Below are 18,755 nucleotides of genomic sequence, written 5' to 3'. Positions count from 1 at the left end.
TTCTGGGTCTGGGTGCTGTCTCTGAGCATTTCAGCTGAAGGCTAGTGCTCTGCCACTTGAGCCACAGTGCCACTTCTGTTTTCCTGGTGGTTAATTGGAAATAAGAGTCTTATGGATTTTTGTGCCCGGGTTGTCTTTGAACCTCAGGCCTTAGATCTCAGCCTCCTGTGTAGCTAGGATTACAGGTGTGAGCTACCAACACCCAGCTAGTCAGGTATCTAAAAGTTCTTTCGCAGCTACTTTTCTGGCTCTCTCATGTAAAAATGTTTGGTTAACTTTAAGAACTTACCACAAAGGAAATTGATAGTGTATTGATTTCAAGGTGATAGGGCAGTAGTTACACAATGGGGTTTTGAATTGGAACATCTTCATGTAGTTATGTAACTTGCAATTAACCTTTTTGAGCATCATATTTATATGTATGAAACAAAGCTAAAATAATAACCTATTGTATAGAACTATTTTATCATTAAAATAAATGAATACACAGAAATTTAATGGTGACAAGTACTTCTGTAAACAATTCATTATGATTTTAATGTTTAATAGTTACTTTTATTGTGGATATTTGATGGTATGTATCAAAGCAGTCTGAGGGCTAAGGTCTCGCTGTGCAGCCCAGGCTGGACTTGAGCTCACTGTTGTCTCAGTCTGTCCAGTTCAGGGGCTGTGGGCATGCGCCTCCACACTTACCCCCCCCCCCCCCGCATGTTTGACTACAAATATGACACTTTCAAGTGTTCTTCAACTGACTGTTCTTCCCAAAGAAGTATTTTTCAAGGAAGAAAGCTAAGAAAACTGACATAACTTAATATGTTATTCCTTAACTCTAATTTATGCTTACTCTAGTCTCTTCTTGATAAAGAAGCTCAGCAGGTTGCCATTTTTTTCATAGATTTAAGAAGCCTTTGTCCATTTAAGTTAGGGTTTAAGCATTGGTAGGAAATTAAGTTGCTTTCCCGTAATGGGGATTTGGCGGCTCACCATCTCCTACCCTCCCAGGGTAGAGTTTTGTTTTGGTTCGTTTCAGGGACTAAATAGTCCTATCTAGCAGGGTCTTCCTGCCTTTGGCAGTGAGAACAGTACAAAGGCCACATTGAGCATAGCCGCTGGGGAAACCCTTTTTCCTTCTCTGCCTGTAAATGCTGTTCTGTCTCTGAAAAGCCCTGACATCAGCTCTTGGAAAAATCCAAATACTTGTGTTAGAACAGGGATGAAGCACTTGCCTGGGCAGAGGCTAATGGTTGAATGAACTGTAGTTCTAAGTTTACTAAACACTTCCCCATTATGTTATACTTCTTGAAGAACTCACTAAGTTTAGCTAGACATTTCATTAGGAAATTAGGATAGAAAGGGCAACTTAATTGCTGTTCCCTTTTATTGCTAGCTTCTCAACTTACTCGTTTTCATACATAGTTGCTTTCTAAGTATTTGATGATGTTTGGGGTGAAATATACTGTTACTCTCAGTATAGACTGAAATTGATTTTTTTTTTTAGAAGTTTAAGAAGTTCTTTAATGTTGGCTAGAGTTTCACCAAGTAATAAAGTGATATATAGAATTATAAATGAAGACACTCAGGAGAATCACTAAGTCAACTTAAAGTATTTCAAAATGAAATTTAAAATAAATCTGTGATAGAAAGTAATATGAATATTTGTAGAAAAAATTCTCAAACAAATCTCAGTAAATTGAAGGAAATGATTTTATGGGTATTCCGAATCACATGTGTCTTTTATAAAACTCATAATTCCTATGTTCAGTGATGAGAAAGCAGCTGTAAAATTTCTAACTGTGGCTTTAGCAGTTGTTCCTAGAAATAACTTTTGATGTGAAATTGATTTTTTTAGTCAAGAAAGGAATAGGAAGATTTGTGGAGTAGGAAGACATATGCATTCCTTACAATGTTCCTTTAAAATGTGAGTCAGAGAATAGTTAAAACACTCCGGTGGTTTTCCATTCTATCTTAATAAAATGTAAAGTCGTTATTCACATCCTTGTGGATTCTGGTTCTTGTCTGTGGTGGCACTCACTCGAGTATTACTGTCATTCTGTGGACTCAGGCCCCAGTGGACTTCAGATTCATTCCGCACACTAACCTGCTCCTCTCGGGAACTGTACTAGCTCATTGTGCTGGCTATAACTAGCTTAAGCCAGAACAGTTTGAACATGGAAAAAATAATATATGAATATATGTGAGCCCATATCAGTATAAATGATTGTGCACATATCTAGATGAGGAAACGTAATTCTTCTTTATCCATCTCTTCTTCCAGGAGGTGAAGCTTGGTCTTTTCAACTCCTGAGGTGGGTTGGGATTTTCGTAGCTTGCTTCTAAAGAAGGAAGTATGGCAAGGGAAGAGCGGTAGCCTTACTGGGAGAAGATGGGCAGTGCCTCTTTAACAAAATGACCTTGTTTTTGTGACATAACCTATTACTTATCTGCAACCCCGATAGATGATAAAGCGGGCACTGCAGCTACGTAACATCTAAAATAGGCCCACACGTACATGGACGTCTGGTTTTCTACAGAAGTGAAGAGGCAAGTCAGTATTTTCACAAATCATTCTTGAATAGTATGGTATTTATATGTAAAAAAGAAAGAGTCCTTCCATTTGATACCAAAAGCATGTGCAAAGGCTCAATTTTCAAATAGAGCTATACTTGCAAGTACCAGGGCCAACATTTATTTGAAGGGTCTCAACTGAACCAATAATGGATGTCTTGGCTACTCACTGTTTCCATGTTTAATACAGGTACACACTGTACACTTTTTTTTTTTTTGTCAGTCATGGGACTTGAACTCTGGGCCTGGGCACTGTCCCTGAGCTCTTCAGCTCTCTCTCTTGAGCTCCCCCTTACCCCTGAAGCCACAGCCCACTTCCCATCTTCTAGTGATTAATTGGAGATAAGAGTCTCACGATCTGGCTGGTTTTGAACCTCGATCCTCAGATCTCACATCCTGAGTAGCTAGGATTACAGGCATGAGCCACCTCACCCAGCTTCTAAACACTTTTTAATGCTTCTTTACACACCATGTGAGAAATGCACCTTCTAACATCTGTGTTTACTGCTTTCTAATGGGTTGATGTGTGATTAACAAAAACAAATACATCTGGAAATATTACAGATTTGTTGCAGCTTTGGCATATATTTAGTTTGGATGTAGGGGTGGTGGTGGTGGTGGTGGTGGTGGTAATTTACTGTGCATCTCATAGTTAAATGTACAAGAGAAGGGGCCGAGAGTTTGGCCTAGTGGTAGCATGCTTGCCTAGCATGTATGAAGACCTGGGTCTGATTCCTTGGTATCACATACATAGAAAAAAGCTGGAAATGGTGCTGAGGCTCAAGTGATAGAGCTCTAGCCTTGAGAAAGCCCAAGAACAGTGCTCAGACCCTGAGCTCAAGCCCAGGACTGGGAGAAAAAAAAAAAGAGAGAGAGAGAGAGAGAGAAGTGAGGTCTTTTCCATCAACTCTGTTCCTGTAACATACCTCCAGTAAGGAAAACACCTCAACCCAGTGGTACCCAAAGCAAAATTGGATCTCTGGGGGCTTCATTACTTCCCTAGAGGCTGTATTAGAGACCAGGAAGGCATGCAATAACAAGAAAAATAAACAAGGTACTGTAATAGAGGGAAGAGGTTATAAATGCTTTAAAAGCCTTAAGGGTTTGGGGCCTGTGAATGGGGGTGTGGCTAGACTTAGAAAACTAGCTTATGATTTTTTTGGTGGAGAGGAGGGAGTTTATGATCTTACTTATTTTACCCCATTTTTTTTCTTTTTTTTAAGATATCAGATCTCATCTTTTATTCCAGGATAGCCTGGAACTCTTGAACTGTCTGCCTCAGTTTCTGGAGGACTGAGATCAGTGGCCTTCATTCCGCTACCTGCTGTTAACATGGAACCATTTTTGTTTGTCAGTTTTTATTTTTAACAGAAACAGAGTCTTTTGCCTACATTGTGCTGTCCTTGGTCACTTGGGTATCAAAGTGATATTACCCTGGCCCTTAGCTTACAGGTTATGTTGTCAACACAGTTCTGAAGCATCTGCTGCTGTCTCTTTTCATAAGGTTGGTGTAAAAATTATGGAACTGAGTTGAGGATCAGTGTCACCTCTCTGTCTGTTTACTTAATACCCTGTGGATTCCTTCCTGTGAAGGAATTCATCCCAAGAAAGATATTTGTTACAACATTGTTGTTATCCTGAAAAGCTGGACCCAATCTAAATATTTACAAAAGGATATTGATTAAGTTAATTAAATAACCATATCACAGGACCCTTTGTAGGTCTAAAGAATTACTTAATTGGGTTCAGGCACCACCACGAAACCAGAAAAATCACAATTATTTAAGGGATATAATGGAATGGCAGGCAGCTTGCCTAATGTGTAAGGCCCCAGGGTACCAACCTTAACACTAAAAAAGCAAAGAAAAAGGGAAAAAAGTATTTAGAGTTTTGTTTTACAAATGTCTGTGTCATTTGGAGTTAAATACATAAAATAAATACTAGCCAAGCAGCTCTGACCTGTGGGGTAGAGTGCTTGCCCAGCATGCATGAAGACCCAGATTCAATTCCTTGGTACCTCATACATAGAAAAAAAGCCAGAAGTGGTGCTGAGGTAAATGGTATTTTGAGTGGTGATATCCGTTTAACTATTTTGAAGTTTCTTTTTCTGACGGTTATTTTTTACCCAGGTTTTTGAAAAGGATGCTATGTAAAAAGAAACTATGAGGTAGTACAGGTTGATACTCATGATCTCAAAGGAAATTAAGGAACTTTATTGGAAATATTCACAATGGTAGTAATTTTCTATTAACTTACTATTGTATTAATTGTGAACTACTTTTCCCATTTCAGAAAAAAATCGCAATATCCAGTCTTTAATATCTCTGGAAGATCAAATGATAAACATTGCAACTAAGAAGTAACTTACTCTTAGAATTGTCAAAGTATGTACTGACAGTAAGAATGCCCTACTTAGCATTTGTTGTGTGCCTGTCGTCCTCAGTAAATGGCACACTAAACCACGGTTAAGTTAAACTGAGCATCATGGTACATAACTACCATCCTAGCTGTAGGGAGGCAGAGGCCAGAGAATCAGTGAGATACTGTTTCAGACCAACCAACCAGCCAGTCAACAAACACAAAGTTCATTTGAGACCTGACATTCCAATGAGTCATTGTGGATTTGCACTGGATTTGAACTCCTGGATTCCTGTCATTCTCTGTCTGATACTGTAAGGGGCTAAACTTGAAAATTAAAAACATCTTGAAAAATTCTCCTTGAGTCATTGTGTCAGCTGCAGCCGCAGCTTCAGAGTTCTTTGGATGCAACTAATTATTTTTTTTATTGCTGTGGATCTATATGCTAATAAAAATAGACACAGGAAGGCTAGTGTCTTGTGGTCAGTGTTGCTGGTGGAAATTGCTTCTTTGCTGTATGAGCTCTAGAATTTCTTGCCTCTGATAACTAAGGTAGATCAGCTATGAAGGGGTAATAGAGAAGGGGTTTGTGGATGCTTTCTGGGTACTAGTGGTGGGGATGTGGTCACTTACTGCTTTTTGTTCGGTGTATCTTGCCACTCATAAATCTTAACGCTTGAATTAATTTGTAGATTACTCTCTCAGCAGAAGAGAGCACAATGGACTATTATGTACCGCAGAGAAATGTTCAGCTATTCTGATGGTTTATGAAAAAAAGTGTGCTGGTTCAGATATTCTTATCAGTTTTAATGCTATACTATAAACTATTTGTTTTGTAAGTACAGATAAATGAAAATCTAGCTGCTAGAATGAGAATGATAGAATACCTTTGTCATCCAGTCTTGATATTGAAAGGAGGTGAAGAAGTAATGAACTTGATTTAACTAATTAGTGGTGATTATGCTCAGCCTATATTCAGTAGGCTTCAATTAAAAAAATGCCCTACTGCCAGGAAGAATTGAAGTTTAGGTATAACCTCTAGGAATTTTGTTCACTTGAGTACTGATGCTAATTTTATATACTATAACTTATTGAGTTAAGCCTGTGGTTTTAACACTGGCTTTGAACTTTGTATTTCTAGGCATTTTACTGAGCCAAGCAGCTCTTTGAATATTGTTCTTGTCTAAGTTTATTCTTTTCTGTTTAATTTGAATATGTGTCACTAATGCTCAGATTTTATTTTTGTTCTTCCTAATAGCTAGTAATTAAGTGGTTACCAGTACTTGCTAGGTAGTGCTTCTTATTTCCTAGTTTAATCCTCAAGATTTGTGAGGTAAATACTAGTGTTGTCTTTGCTTTACAGATGTTGTTGGAGAGGTTAATTCAACCTCCTATTAGGTTGTGAAACTAGGATATAAACTCAGTTATATTTTTTTTCCTGAGGATATCCCTGCCTCCAAAGCCTTAGAATTACATACATTCTCACCAACTGTACCAATATGTAACATTTATTCCCTTCCCACTCTGTCTATTTGTGATTGCTACACTGCCATTATCATCATGTCCTGAGATTTGAGCCTTGGAATAATAGCCTTTTATCCAATTTGCAGGTAGTAGTAGCTCTCCTCACTGGCATGGATACCAGTAAAATGGTGCCATATTTCATTTGCTGCTGGTTTAGCCCACATCTAACATCACTAAAGTTGGGCCAATAGACTAAAAGGTAAATTTAAATTCAGTAGCTAACATTGTTTGGGTACAAATGATCTTTTTATTTGGCTTGATTTGGTTTGGTTCAGTTTTTGAGATGGATGGGGTCTTCCTGTGTAATCCTAGCTGTCTTAGAATTCCCTATCTTCTTGTTTTAGTTTCCCAAGTACTGAGATTAGAAGTGTGTATTACCACACTCTGCTTTATCTACTAGTAAACTTGATCACTATCCAAGGAATGTAAAATTTCCTTAGCCTCTTCTCTTTTATTTCAGTCATCCCTCATTAAGAATAAGGGCTCAAGTAGAGACATGCTGCATCTATCATGGCTGGTGAGACAGCCTTAATGTTAAAAGCTGAGTGAGAGTGAGAGGCCATGAGTTCAAGCCTCAGTACTGGCATATACAAAAAAAGAAAGAGAAAGGGAAGATGAGGAGGAGGGAGAAAAGTGGAGGGAGAGAGGGAAGAAAAGAATAACCATCGAGCGCCTCAAATGTATTTATTTTTATTTTGGTTTTGTCATGAGGCTTGAACTTTGGGCATGGGTACTATCTCTGAGCTCTTTTGTTTACGGCTAGCTCTCTTACTATTTTGAGCCACAGCACTACTTCTGGTTTTTTGGGGTTAATTGGAGATAAGAGTCTCACACTCTGTCTCCTGAGTAGCTAGAGTTATAGGTATGAGCCACCAGTGGCAGACTCTGGAGTCCCAAATTTCATGTCATGACTAAACCTAGGGGCAGCAGGGAAGAGAAGGATAGGAATTAATGGAGTATGGAACTTTAAATTTTGTCTCATGTGGTCTCTACTTTTTACTGCAGTTAGCATCACAGGCTATTTATTTTCTCAATACTGACCTATGATTTCTAGTAAAATGATTTTTTTTTTTTAAAGTCCCGGGGCTTGGACTCAGGGCCCGAGCACTGTCCTTGGGTCTTCCTCAAGGCTAGCTAGCACTCTACCACTTGCATGCTAGGCATGCTAGGTGCATGCTAGGCAAACACTGTACTACCAGGCCATAGTAAAATGATTTAATAGAAGCAAATAGGTGATGAGAAAAAAAATGTGGCAGTCTCAAAGGAATATCCCAATTATAAAGTCACACGTATACTCAAATTGTAAAACCTGGCTACAATATAAGTTTTACTCTAGTATTCACTATTTATTAAATTAGGGCTATTTAGCATCCAAATCACATTTTTCTCTATACTGTAATAAGTGTTTGGGAAGGGTATGAGAAAGTGTTGTGTACTAAAGTCCACAAATATTAACATTAGAGTCAAAACTTAACAAGCAAAAGGTTGAATGTAATGGATATATTCTGAATAGTTCTTGGTTGAATTTTTGGTATAAAAGTGTGTGTGGTGTGTGTGTGTGTGTGTGTGTGTGTGTGTGTGTGTGTGTGTGTGTTTTCTTTTTGCCAGTCCTGGGGTTTGAACTCAGGGCCTGAAAACTGTCCTTGGGCTTTCTCAGGGCCAGAGGTACTTGAGCCACAGCACCACTTTCAGCTTTTTCTATGTATGTGGTACCGAGGAGTTGAACCCAGGTCTTCGTGCATGCTAGACAAGCAAGCACACTATCACTAGACCAAACTCCTGGCCCTAAAGGTATGTTCTTTACTGGTATCAAAAGTAAGAGTATTATAATGACTCAAACTCCTGAGAACCTTTTCCATATTTTTCACTGTTTCTTCAATATCTAGAAAAATACAAGCACATATATAAATATACACAAACATGCTTAATGTTAGCTAACTGTCCACGTCATCAACATTATTTTCAAAAGCCAGACAGTTCCATTAGGTACCTCCAATATTCTACCAGTATTCACATTCCTGATTTGGCAGGGGACAGGGCTGTGAAAGCCTGGGGCTGTGTCCTGAGCCCAGGCTAGTGTATTTATTATCCTTTCTCCCTTGGTCCTTTCTTTTTTCTGACTCACCTTCTTAATCCCCTTCCTTAGCTTCCTTCTCCATTGGTAATCATGCCGATGCTTGTTTTGTTTTTTTTTTTTTTTCCCCTCACAATTTGAACTTTTGCAATTTACTTCATGATTTGCTATTTTAAATTTCTGTGGTCAGATTTGATATCTCAAATCTACAACTCAAGCTCTAGGCTTTTCTTGGAGGTTTTCTGGCCTTCTATTTCCAACTCTTGAATTACATCTCCATTTCATTATTCTGCAGCTGGCAGACATTTTTGTTTTTATTATTAAACTGTGGGATTGTTTGGTGACTTTCATAGCCAAAGTAGTAGAACAGAAGAAAGGTTCTTGTTACATATAGACAAACATTATATGCATGTTTGTTTTCTTGATCCTTTTTTTTAGTGTTATGTCCAAACTTTATTTTTGTTTTTTCCCCATATATTTTTATTGTAATTAATAGAAGGGTTACATTATATTCACAGATAGAGGGTCCATTACTTCACATACATTGATATCCTTTCTCATGTCTTGGTCCCCATTTCCCTCCCCCCACCCCCTTGATCCTTTTTTTTGTAGATTAGAGAAAAATGGTGTGTGTGTTTTTTTTTAATTTAAGTGCTTCCTCCATACTTTATGAAATAGTAACCAGATTATGATTTTTCTGTGATGGTTCTTATTCTTCACCTTCTCATTCCATTTTTGTCTTCTTATTTTCCTTCCTCTTCCCTTTCCTTGTAAGAGAAAATAGCTCAGGAAAATGGTTTACAATCAGTCATCTGGGAACTTCCAGGACTGTTTGCCAGAATCCCTGACGCAAACAGCATTGTTCAGGGGTGGGGACTTTTATAATGCCAGGGGTCAGCGTGGCTGAGGATGGTAACTGCAGGTGTTTTCCTTTGCAGAGACACAATCTGGATTCCTCTGCTGATAATGTATAGTCCTTTGTATACGAAAAGACATATTGGATCTGGAGATGAGGCTCAGTGATAGAGTGCCATTCTAGGACTTTCTAGTGCCTTAAGTTAAAACCCTATATGGGGGTGGGAGAGGTGACAAAATTTCACTCCCACACCCTCCCAACTTGGATGGAGGAATGCTGATTTGAAGATTTGGATGTCTTTAGTAATCAGATATTCTCTAGGACAGTATTCTCTTGTCTCGGAAACCCTTTGCCATGTTATTGTTAATTTATTTGTGTGTTAATGTGCCATCACATATGAAGAGTCCTTTTTTCTGGGTCAATTTGATTTTAATAAGAGTTGAAGGGAAGAAGTGGAGGCATGGCTCAAATGGAAGAGCACCAGCAGTGAGCCTGTAAAGCCAAGCAAGAGTTCTCAAGGCTCTGAGTTCAAGCCCAAGTACCAGGAGACAAAAAGTTATGTTTGCTGAACTTTTATATTTCTTTTTTTTTTTTTTTTTTTGCCAGTCGTGGGCTTTAGCTCAGGGCCTGAGCACTGTCCTTGGACTTTCTCAAGGCTAGAGCTCTAGCCCTTGAGCCTCAGCACCATTTCTGGCTTTTTTCTATGTATGTGGTACCGAGGAATCGAACCCGGGTCTTCATGCATGCTAGGCAAGCACTTTAACCACTAGGCCAAACTCCCAGCCCACTTTTAGATTTCTTTTTGAAGCCTCCATGCTAAATGAGACACAGTCATCAGAGCATCACCATTTTAAGCATATTTCTTGCTACCTGTGCTACTGTTGTCTTTTTTTTTTTTTTTTTTTGCCAGTCCTAGGCTTGAGCTCAGGGCCTGAGCACTGTCCTTGGACTTTCTCAAGGCTAGAGCTCTACCACTTGAGCCTCAGCACCACTTCTGGCTTTTTTTTTTTTTTCTATGTATGTGGTACCAAGGAATTGAACCTGGGTCCTCGTGCATGCTAGGCAAGCACTCTACCACTAGGCTAAACTCCAGGCCCTACTGTTGTCTTTTAAACCCATATACAATCACTGTGACCTGCCAAAACCACTAAAAAACTGAGAATTTACCGAAACACACACACACATACACTTTAATAGATGTGCTTTAGTAAAGCACTATTTTCAGATGAAATAATCTTTACATAAAATACTATAGAGTGTAATAATGTAAGAAAGACAAATCAAAAGAAGATTGGAAAAGTAGGGAAAGGCTTTTCCTTCTTTTAGCGAACAGAACTCTAGAACAAAAGGAAGCAGAAAGGAAAGTACTGTTTGCTTTCTACTTTGGGAATGCATTATAAATAGCTGATAGTACTCCAAAAGTATTTTTTTCTAAATCATGTTAATGAAGCTAAGCATAAATAACAAAGGGAAAGATTTAATGAGATACTAAAAATGGTATCCACATTCTTATTCCACCTGTCTGTTGAATCTTGCCTTAGGAAAGTTAGCATATGATTTATATTCCTCATTCTGGTTTAGCATGGTTAATAAATTTAATACTAGAAGCTTATAATTGAATAACTACAAATGCTCTTTTTTTTTCTTTGTTACAGGTTTCCCCTCAAAAAACCTATAAGGTAAGTTGTTAATTGACCTTCATTTTAAAGTGTAGGCTAAATTTTGATTAGATGCATTCTTTCATAATTATGAGAATTTTTGTTGCTGTTTGAAAGCTGGTATTTAAGTAGTACAAAATTTCATAATACATCACAAATTTAAAGTATAACAGGTGTTGCATATTTTTCTGGAGCACAGCATTGTTTGGATAATATTTTCAGTGTATTAAACATAAGCTTTTATAAAGTTCATTCATATTGGCACTTCGGATTATTCACTACGAAGAGATTTATTTAATTTTAAAAGCTGGTCTTTACCATTAAGGGAGTGTGGTTGCATGGTAAGGTGAGAATAGGTTTTCAATGTGTTTTATCCTTTTGTGACTGTTAACTCCCTTTAATGATTTTAGGCACTGGCTATGTCCTTTTTTTTTTTTCTCTTCTTGGTTGTGGGGCTTGAACTTAGGGCCTGGGCAGTGTTCCTGAGTCTCTTTATGTTCGAAGCTAGTGTTCTGTCACTTGGAGCCACAGTGTCACTTCAGTGGTTAAGGGTCTCATGGGGACATTTTTTTTCATATATTTTTATTGTAATTAATAGAAGGGTTACATTATATTCACCAGATAAAAGGTGCATCACTTCACAAACACTGATACCCTATTGATAACCTTTCTCATGTTCATGGGGACATTTCTGCCCTGGCTGGCTTTGCACAAAGATCCTCAGATCTCAGCCTCCTGAGTAGCTAGGATTACAGGTGTGAGCCACTGGTACCTGGCTACATCCTAATTATTTAAGACATGTCAGTGTTTATTCCTCTAAGAAGAAATACTACTCTCCAGTACTTGTGATATAACATCTCTTCCATCTTTAGTCATAAATACTATTTAAAATGTTGACAGTGTGTCATTACTAATTGCGATACTTTTTAAAAAATTATTTTTAATGATAGCATTCTCCAGGATATCAATGATAGCACTGATATTTCAGTTAATCAATATTTGTATATCTTAGTTAGAGTCTTGTTTCTTGCCTAGCCATTACCTGATCAATGAATGGCTAGGTCATAGAAAAACATATTGTGATGTTCTTTTGAGCCCTTAAGGTGGTTAGCTTGAGACTTATTGTGGCTAGAATCATAAAGATGGGGCTAAAATGAGTTTGGCCTCAGCTATATGTGTTCTGTCAACTTTTCTCCTGCATGCTGTACTTAAGCAGTGATTCTGAGGTTGGCCATCATATACTTGGGGTTTGGGAATATGTTTTTCTGCTTTCAGGCACTGTTGTTTTTTTTTTTTTAATGGAAATGATAGTGATTGACACAGCCCATTTTAAGAATAAATTATAAAAAATATAAATAAGAATATAAAAATAAAATATAAGAATAAAATACTCATTTAATAATGAGTATATATTATATGTAGCATAGATTGAATTTTAAATCTTTCTGAAAAATGCAGAGAGGCTTATGTTCTAGAAGGTAAACTTTTCCTACTTTTTCTTTAAGACACTTCTCTTTTTGATTTTTAAAGTGAATATTCTAATGCTTTTCTTAAAGTAAATATTTGGTTGCTTTGATTTAATTTAGGCATGGAAGTATTTTGAACAGAGAGTCACCAACAGATAAGAAGCAGAAAGTTGAACGCAGTGCATCACATGATTTTGACCCTACAGGTAAAATACTATTGTATTAGTTCTTGCAAAAATACTGAGAATTGTGATGATCAGAATGATGCAGCCTGAGGCACCAGGAGTGGTTGTTTCTCCTATTATAGTTAGTGCTCTTCTCCCCTGGTCATACGGCATCCCTTCTGCATTTAGTAGGGATACACACATTTTAACTTGCATACTGTTGACTCCCAGATAGATGTATCATTGTATATTTAAGGATAATGATAGAAACAGCTACATCATGATTGGATTTGAGTCACATCAAGGACTTAGTGTGATGATGTGTGATAGGAGCACTTGTAGTCACCGAAGCAAGGCTGGAACAACTACTGCTGCATTATTTCAGAATTCAGTTGTTGTGATTACAGCTTCAAAAACAAATGGTTTTCTCATTTTGAGTAAGCAAATGAACAGAAATCCCCTTTTCCTTGATTAAAACTTATTTTGAACTCAGATCAGTTTTAACCTCTGTAGTAGTGTTTTTTTTTTCTCCCCCATAGGTATGTTTTTCAGATATAAGGATTTTATCTTGTCCAATTTAGCCTTTTTCTTTTTTCTTTCTCCTTGTGAACTTAATATTTAGTTAAAAATTGCTTAATAATCTTTTATTTGAAATTGTTCTTTGAGCATATATTATTTTAGTTACATATTCCCCTTACAAAAGATAAAGTAAATGCTACAATCACAGATACATAAATATAGCATGTCTTTTAAGTTATTTCTGCTTTGCAATGTAATTTGCAATAATTAGTGGAGCGGTATGTTTTATGTCTATAGATAGTTATAATGTTTCATACTTTTAGTATAGACTGATCTTGAATTTTGAACAAGAATAAAATTATCTGTGAAGGGACAAGTCAAAAATAAACAGCTAATAGTTTAGCTGCATCTTGGCTGATAGGGGAAAGGAAGTTCTGGTATCCGTTCAGGAGGCTTTGGCCACTTGCAGATCTCCAGGAAGAGGGAAATCTCTATTTGTGACACATAGTTTTGTAGTCATGGGGTTCAGTGGCTTCCATTTATATGATTAGCTATTATCTTGATAATAAAGGTCACAGTTTTCTGCCCTGTGTTCATGAAAATGTTTTAGTCTTGTTAGATTTTTTTCTGTATTGTTCATATATGATGGCCGAGTTCCAACGACAGATTTAACAAAGAGGTATGATTCTTCATAATACTATTAATATAACTTGTGGTGCTTTTTCCATCTCTGCAGTTGTTAGGGGATTATATATTCTGTAGACTATTCATGTGTTGTTTTGTGTGACTGCATTTTTATTGCACTGTCTTTCTTCGATAAATCTTTGAAAGATGCCATTACCTATGCTGTTCATGACTGTTCTGAGTGCTTTCACCCGTAATGTCCATACTTCATGTTTGCACGATTTAACTTGATCATGATTCATTCTCCCTCCCCCATGAGTTTTCCCCCTTACATTGGTTTCCATATTTTCTATATCTCTCCTTTTCTCCCGCTCCTGTGCAGATAGCTCCTCCAAGAAGACAAAGTCTAGTTCAGAGGAGAGTAGATCGGAGATATATGGTAAGCTCATGTAGCTAATTCAGCCTTGTACCTCTGGAGCTTGCTTCATGCTGTTTCATTTTGTTGTGGATAACTCCAGCCTTTCTGTGTCTGCTCTGCATGGCGTGATCTACTGCAGGGAAACAAGCCTGGGGTTGAATGTGGCTGTGACCTGGAAGCTTCAGACTGGGTAGAAACTAACACTGTAGATTGAGAGAGGCTTCATCATGCATCTCCTCTTTTTTCTTGGTTCTGGAAGGACAGTATTATCTCTAATACGTTAGAGTCAAATTCCTCTAAATAACATGGTGGGACGTGACTTGTTGGCATCTTCTTATGCCTCGTTCGAAGATTTTGGATTGTGTAGAATTTAAGCAGTGCAGTATTTTCCTCTTAAGTATAGTATTGACATAATTTAAATGTGTTAGCTGTTCTTTAGGACTTTGTTTTTCATTTGCGTTATTACATGAATGAGTCATTCTTGTAGAATGTATCCACAAGGGTAAAAGATGTAAATGATTCGTTTTTTTGCTTGAAGAATTTGTGTCTTCCAGAAGGTTCCCTGAAGCGTACTCTGACTGAGGGAATTTAAAACCATTACCTTCAAAAACTAATCTTAGCTGGGCACTTTGGCAACACATGATATAAATGCTAATATTTCCAGGCTCACTCCTCTCTCTCAAAAATACATTAGATCTACTGGGTGCGGTGGCTCACACCTGTGCCAGCCTGGCACTAAAATCTGTAAGACTCATCTCCAGTTAACCACTAGAAAACCGGAAGTAGTGCTGTCTCTCAAGTGGCAGAGGGCTAGCCTTAAGCTGAAGAGTTCAAGGAGAGCACTCAGGCCCAGCAGAGTTCAAGCCCTACTACTGACAAGAAAAGAAAAGAAAAAGGCAGTAGATCTTATTTATGGAGTTCATGTAGATTTTTCTCTGTCTTTGCAGTTTGCTTGTCCATATCCCTTCTTTTGACAGTTTTTTGAGAAAAATGAATAAAAACCCAACAGTTTGAGAGTTTGAGAATAATCTTTAAAAGATTTAAGTTATAAAGCTGGGTATAGTGGCTCATGCCGGTAATCTTAGCTTCTCGGGATGCTGCAATCTGAGGATCGCGGTTCAAAGCCAGCCTGGGCACTAAAAACTGTGAGTCTCTTATATCCAATTAACCACTAGAAAATTGGAAGTGGCACGGAAGCTCAAGGGGTAGGGTCGTAGCCTTGAGCTGAAGAATTCAGGGACAACACCCAGGCCCAGAGTTCAATCACCACAGCGACAAAAAAAAAAAGAAAAAGAAAAAGAAAAAAAAGATTTAAGTTATGTCTTTTGGAAGATTAAGATATAGCTTATATTAGGAAGATTTCAAATTTATCCTCAAAACAAAAAAACCCCTTCAAATCTAATATAGCCAAAAATCTATCATAGATGTTTACCCAAGTGCGGGTGTTTCCTAGCCTGACATATTTGAGGAGAAAGTACATGGAAATGCCCTGTTCCCTTGAAAGTATTTGACAACTTAGTTCTGCTGGCTCTTGAACTCATAGTATCAGATGCTCTTAAGTATTACGAAGCCTCACTGTTTGGTCCCAGATCAGTTAATGCTTTTATATTAAGCACATAACTTAAAAATATTTATTTATTTATTTGGCAGCCTTGGGGCTTGAACTCAGGGCCTGAGTGCTGTCTCTGAGCTTCTTTTGCTCAAGGTTAGCACTTTACCATTTGAGTCACAGTACCACTTCTGGCATTTTGTGTTTGTGTGGAACTGAGGAAAGAAGCTAGGGCTTCATGCATGCTAGGCAAGCATTCTACCACTAAGCCACATTCCCAGTCCCGCCTTTTTTGTTTTTTAAATTTGACTTTTTTTTTTTAATCGCTGGGGCTTGAACTCTGGACCTGGGTGCTGTCCCTGAACTCTTCAGCTCAAAGCTACCGTCCTACCCCTTGAACCACAGCACCACTTCTGGTTTTCTGGTGGTTAATTGGACTTTTAGTGCCCAGGCTATCTTTGAACTGCTAGCCTCCTGAGTAGCTAGCATTATAGGCATGAGCCACTGTGTCCAGACTTGACCTTTATTTTTAACTTGTGTAGTTCAACAAGGACATGTATACTAGATCTTACAGCAAGTTAGTTTATGCCTTTTCTTCTCACCAAAGTATTTTGACTCCTACTTAGTAAGAAATAACTCACCAGTCCTTTAGTTTTTCTGTTATGTGTATCTAGAGCTTTTTATACTTTGTTCTCTTTGGGGACTGGAACATTTTCTGTCCTTCGAGCTCCATTCTTTCCAGTAGCCTTTGGATGCTATATTTACCTCCCTCATCATTTTCCTAGATCTGTGGCATGTGTGCAAAAGCTTGCTGTTTACCTTGGATGAAGACTAGCAGTTTAAGAATCTATGACAAGAAATATTATCCTAATATTTTTCTTCCCAGTGGTAGCAATTTTACACTGGTCCAGACATGCCATTAGCTTGGAAGTAGTAGAAACATTCTAAGTGGTAATTGGGAAGGAAGGTGTGGCTTCTCTGTGTGTTTGTTCCTTGAGAACATTTGAAACACTGTTTTTTGGAAGGAACAGAACCACAAGGGCTCAAAAGCACTCATCAGAGGGATGAGTCGATCAGGACCTAGTCAGCATGTGCGTATTAATCTCTCACACTATCATCATGGATAGACAGTGTGGTTAGCCTGGGTAAAAGAGACTACGGAGACAGCAGAATTTGGAAATATGTGAGTATGACTGAGTGGAGTGATAGCGAATGGGGACCTTCTGTTTCAGTGCAAGATCTTTTATAAGCCCACTCAAGCTTTAGTGATTATACATTCCTTAGTTGGGTACTTAACACAGACATCACTCATACATAATTGTGGACTTTCTTAGTCACTGGTAGAGTCAATTTGTGAGATATTCGTTCATTAAAAGGATACCAGATGGTTATTCTATATTGACTTCTTAAGTTTCTCCACAGTGTAGTTCAGCCAGTATTTATTCAGTTTCCCTGTACTTTTCTCTGTATCTGTTGCAGTCTATTGGACAGGGTTGAATTCATTTTCTGAATTTCTGCAATTTTAATGATGGTTGATTTCTTATTTTACATGTATGTATATATTTATTTATTTTTACTAATATTGCATTGGAGAACTTTTCTGGGTTACTGTAGGTGATAAAAGAATTCACAAAAGGAACAGGATGAGGGGAGGGGGTGAGGGGAGGAAAATGGGGACAAAAACATGAGAAGGGGTATCACAGTGTGAAGTAATGCTCCTTCTGTCTGGCAAATATAACTGTAATCCCTCTATTAAGTACAATAAAATACATGAAAAAAATTCACAAAAGTAGTTTTGATTTAGACTACAGATTTTTTTCTAACTTCTATCTTGGTGTCTTAAAGAAATTTCCATGAATATTATTTTTTATACCATACTAACAGAATGAGTATGTTGTATTGTTTATTATATACATGGGCATATGTATATTTCTAGCCAAAATGTATTTTAAAAGTTTTCTTTATAGATATCTTCCCAGGAATAAAAGTCCTAATGTTCAATAGCCACTAAAAAAATCTTCCTCAGCCTACTATATTCATTGCATGTACAATGAATATACAAATCTATACAAAATAGATTTTTGTCCTTCTATTAGAAAGAATAGCATCCTCAAAATATACTCTTCATTTGTATCACAAAGAACATTTTGCTTTTAAACAAACTAATCATTGTAACTGTATGTGGAGTCATCTTAAGTATCAAGAGGAGGAAATGGTCTTCCTTTTGGTGTTTGATGGGTGGATTTTAAACACAACTGTGTCCCCACACGCCAGGTCGGAAAGTCCTTTTCTTTTTCCATGTTGAATTCAAAGGCCTATATTCTTCTTTGTGATTATGAAAGTTTAAAAATCAAGACAAACATCTCTTCTATTAGAAAAGTAAAGCTTCCTAGTATTATTTCCCATCATGGCCTCTTCTGACAAACTTCTGTGGGCTCTTCTAAAAATAGTATCACGAAAACTGATAGTTCTTTTGTGAGATAAGACATCATACTACAGCTTTCTGATCAGTTTGGCATTAATTTCCAAGGTGAGCACCTTGAACTTGACATTTTGTTCCACTGATACTATTTTGTGGACGAATAAGCCTTGTCTTACTAAACTGTCTTAGCATGCTTGGGCTGCCATAAAAAAAAATACCATAGTTTGTGTGGTATAAACAAGAGAAATTGATTTTCCTAAGTCCTAGTGGTTTTCAGTCTGATGGAAGTCTGTTACACAATTCCCCTGTGTCTTTGTTTTCTCTGTCTGTGCTCATGTGTCCTTTCTGGGGAGAAGTGAAGACTTTGCTCTATGTTCTAATCCTCTCATGATCTCATCAAACCCTAATCACCTCCCAAAGGCTCTCCTCTATATACCATCACATTGAGGGGTGTGGTGTCAGTGTTTGGATTTTGAGGGGCACAGGTATTTAGTTTGTAACTGAAGAAGATCATTAGAACAGGTTGAGTGTCTTTCTGATACGCTTCAGACACATCCA

At 37.6% G+C, this 18,755-nt stretch overlaps 1 protein-coding gene across 2 annotated transcripts in view; it reads left to right on the top strand.

Moving 5' to 3' along the window:
- Nucleotides 1–18,755, top strand: part of Arhgef12 (Rho guanine nucleotide exchange factor 12) — a 107,503-nt gene that overhangs the window by 35,869 nt on the left and 52,879 nt on the right. For both annotated transcript variants that reach the window (XM_090319326.1, XM_090319325.1), the window contains exons 2-4: nt 11,033–11,056; nt 12,622–12,707; nt 14,191–14,247. In XM_090319326.1, the coding sequence (XP_090175452.1) occupies nt 11,033–11,056; nt 12,622–12,707; nt 14,191–14,247 (167 nt within the window). The remainder of the gene's footprint in view (nt 1–11,032; nt 11,057–12,621; nt 12,708–14,190; nt 14,248–18,755) is intronic.

Source organism: Megascapheus bottae, chromosome 27 (genome assembly GCF_031878675.1).
Source record: "Megascapheus bottae isolate mThoBot1 chromosome 27, mThoBot2.hap1, whole genome shotgun sequence".
Taxonomy (NCBI): domain Eukaryota; kingdom Metazoa; phylum Chordata; class Mammalia; order Rodentia; family Geomyidae; genus Megascapheus; species Megascapheus bottae.
Note: the sequence above shows the minus strand (reverse complement) of the source record. Positions and strands in the feature narration are given on the sequence as shown.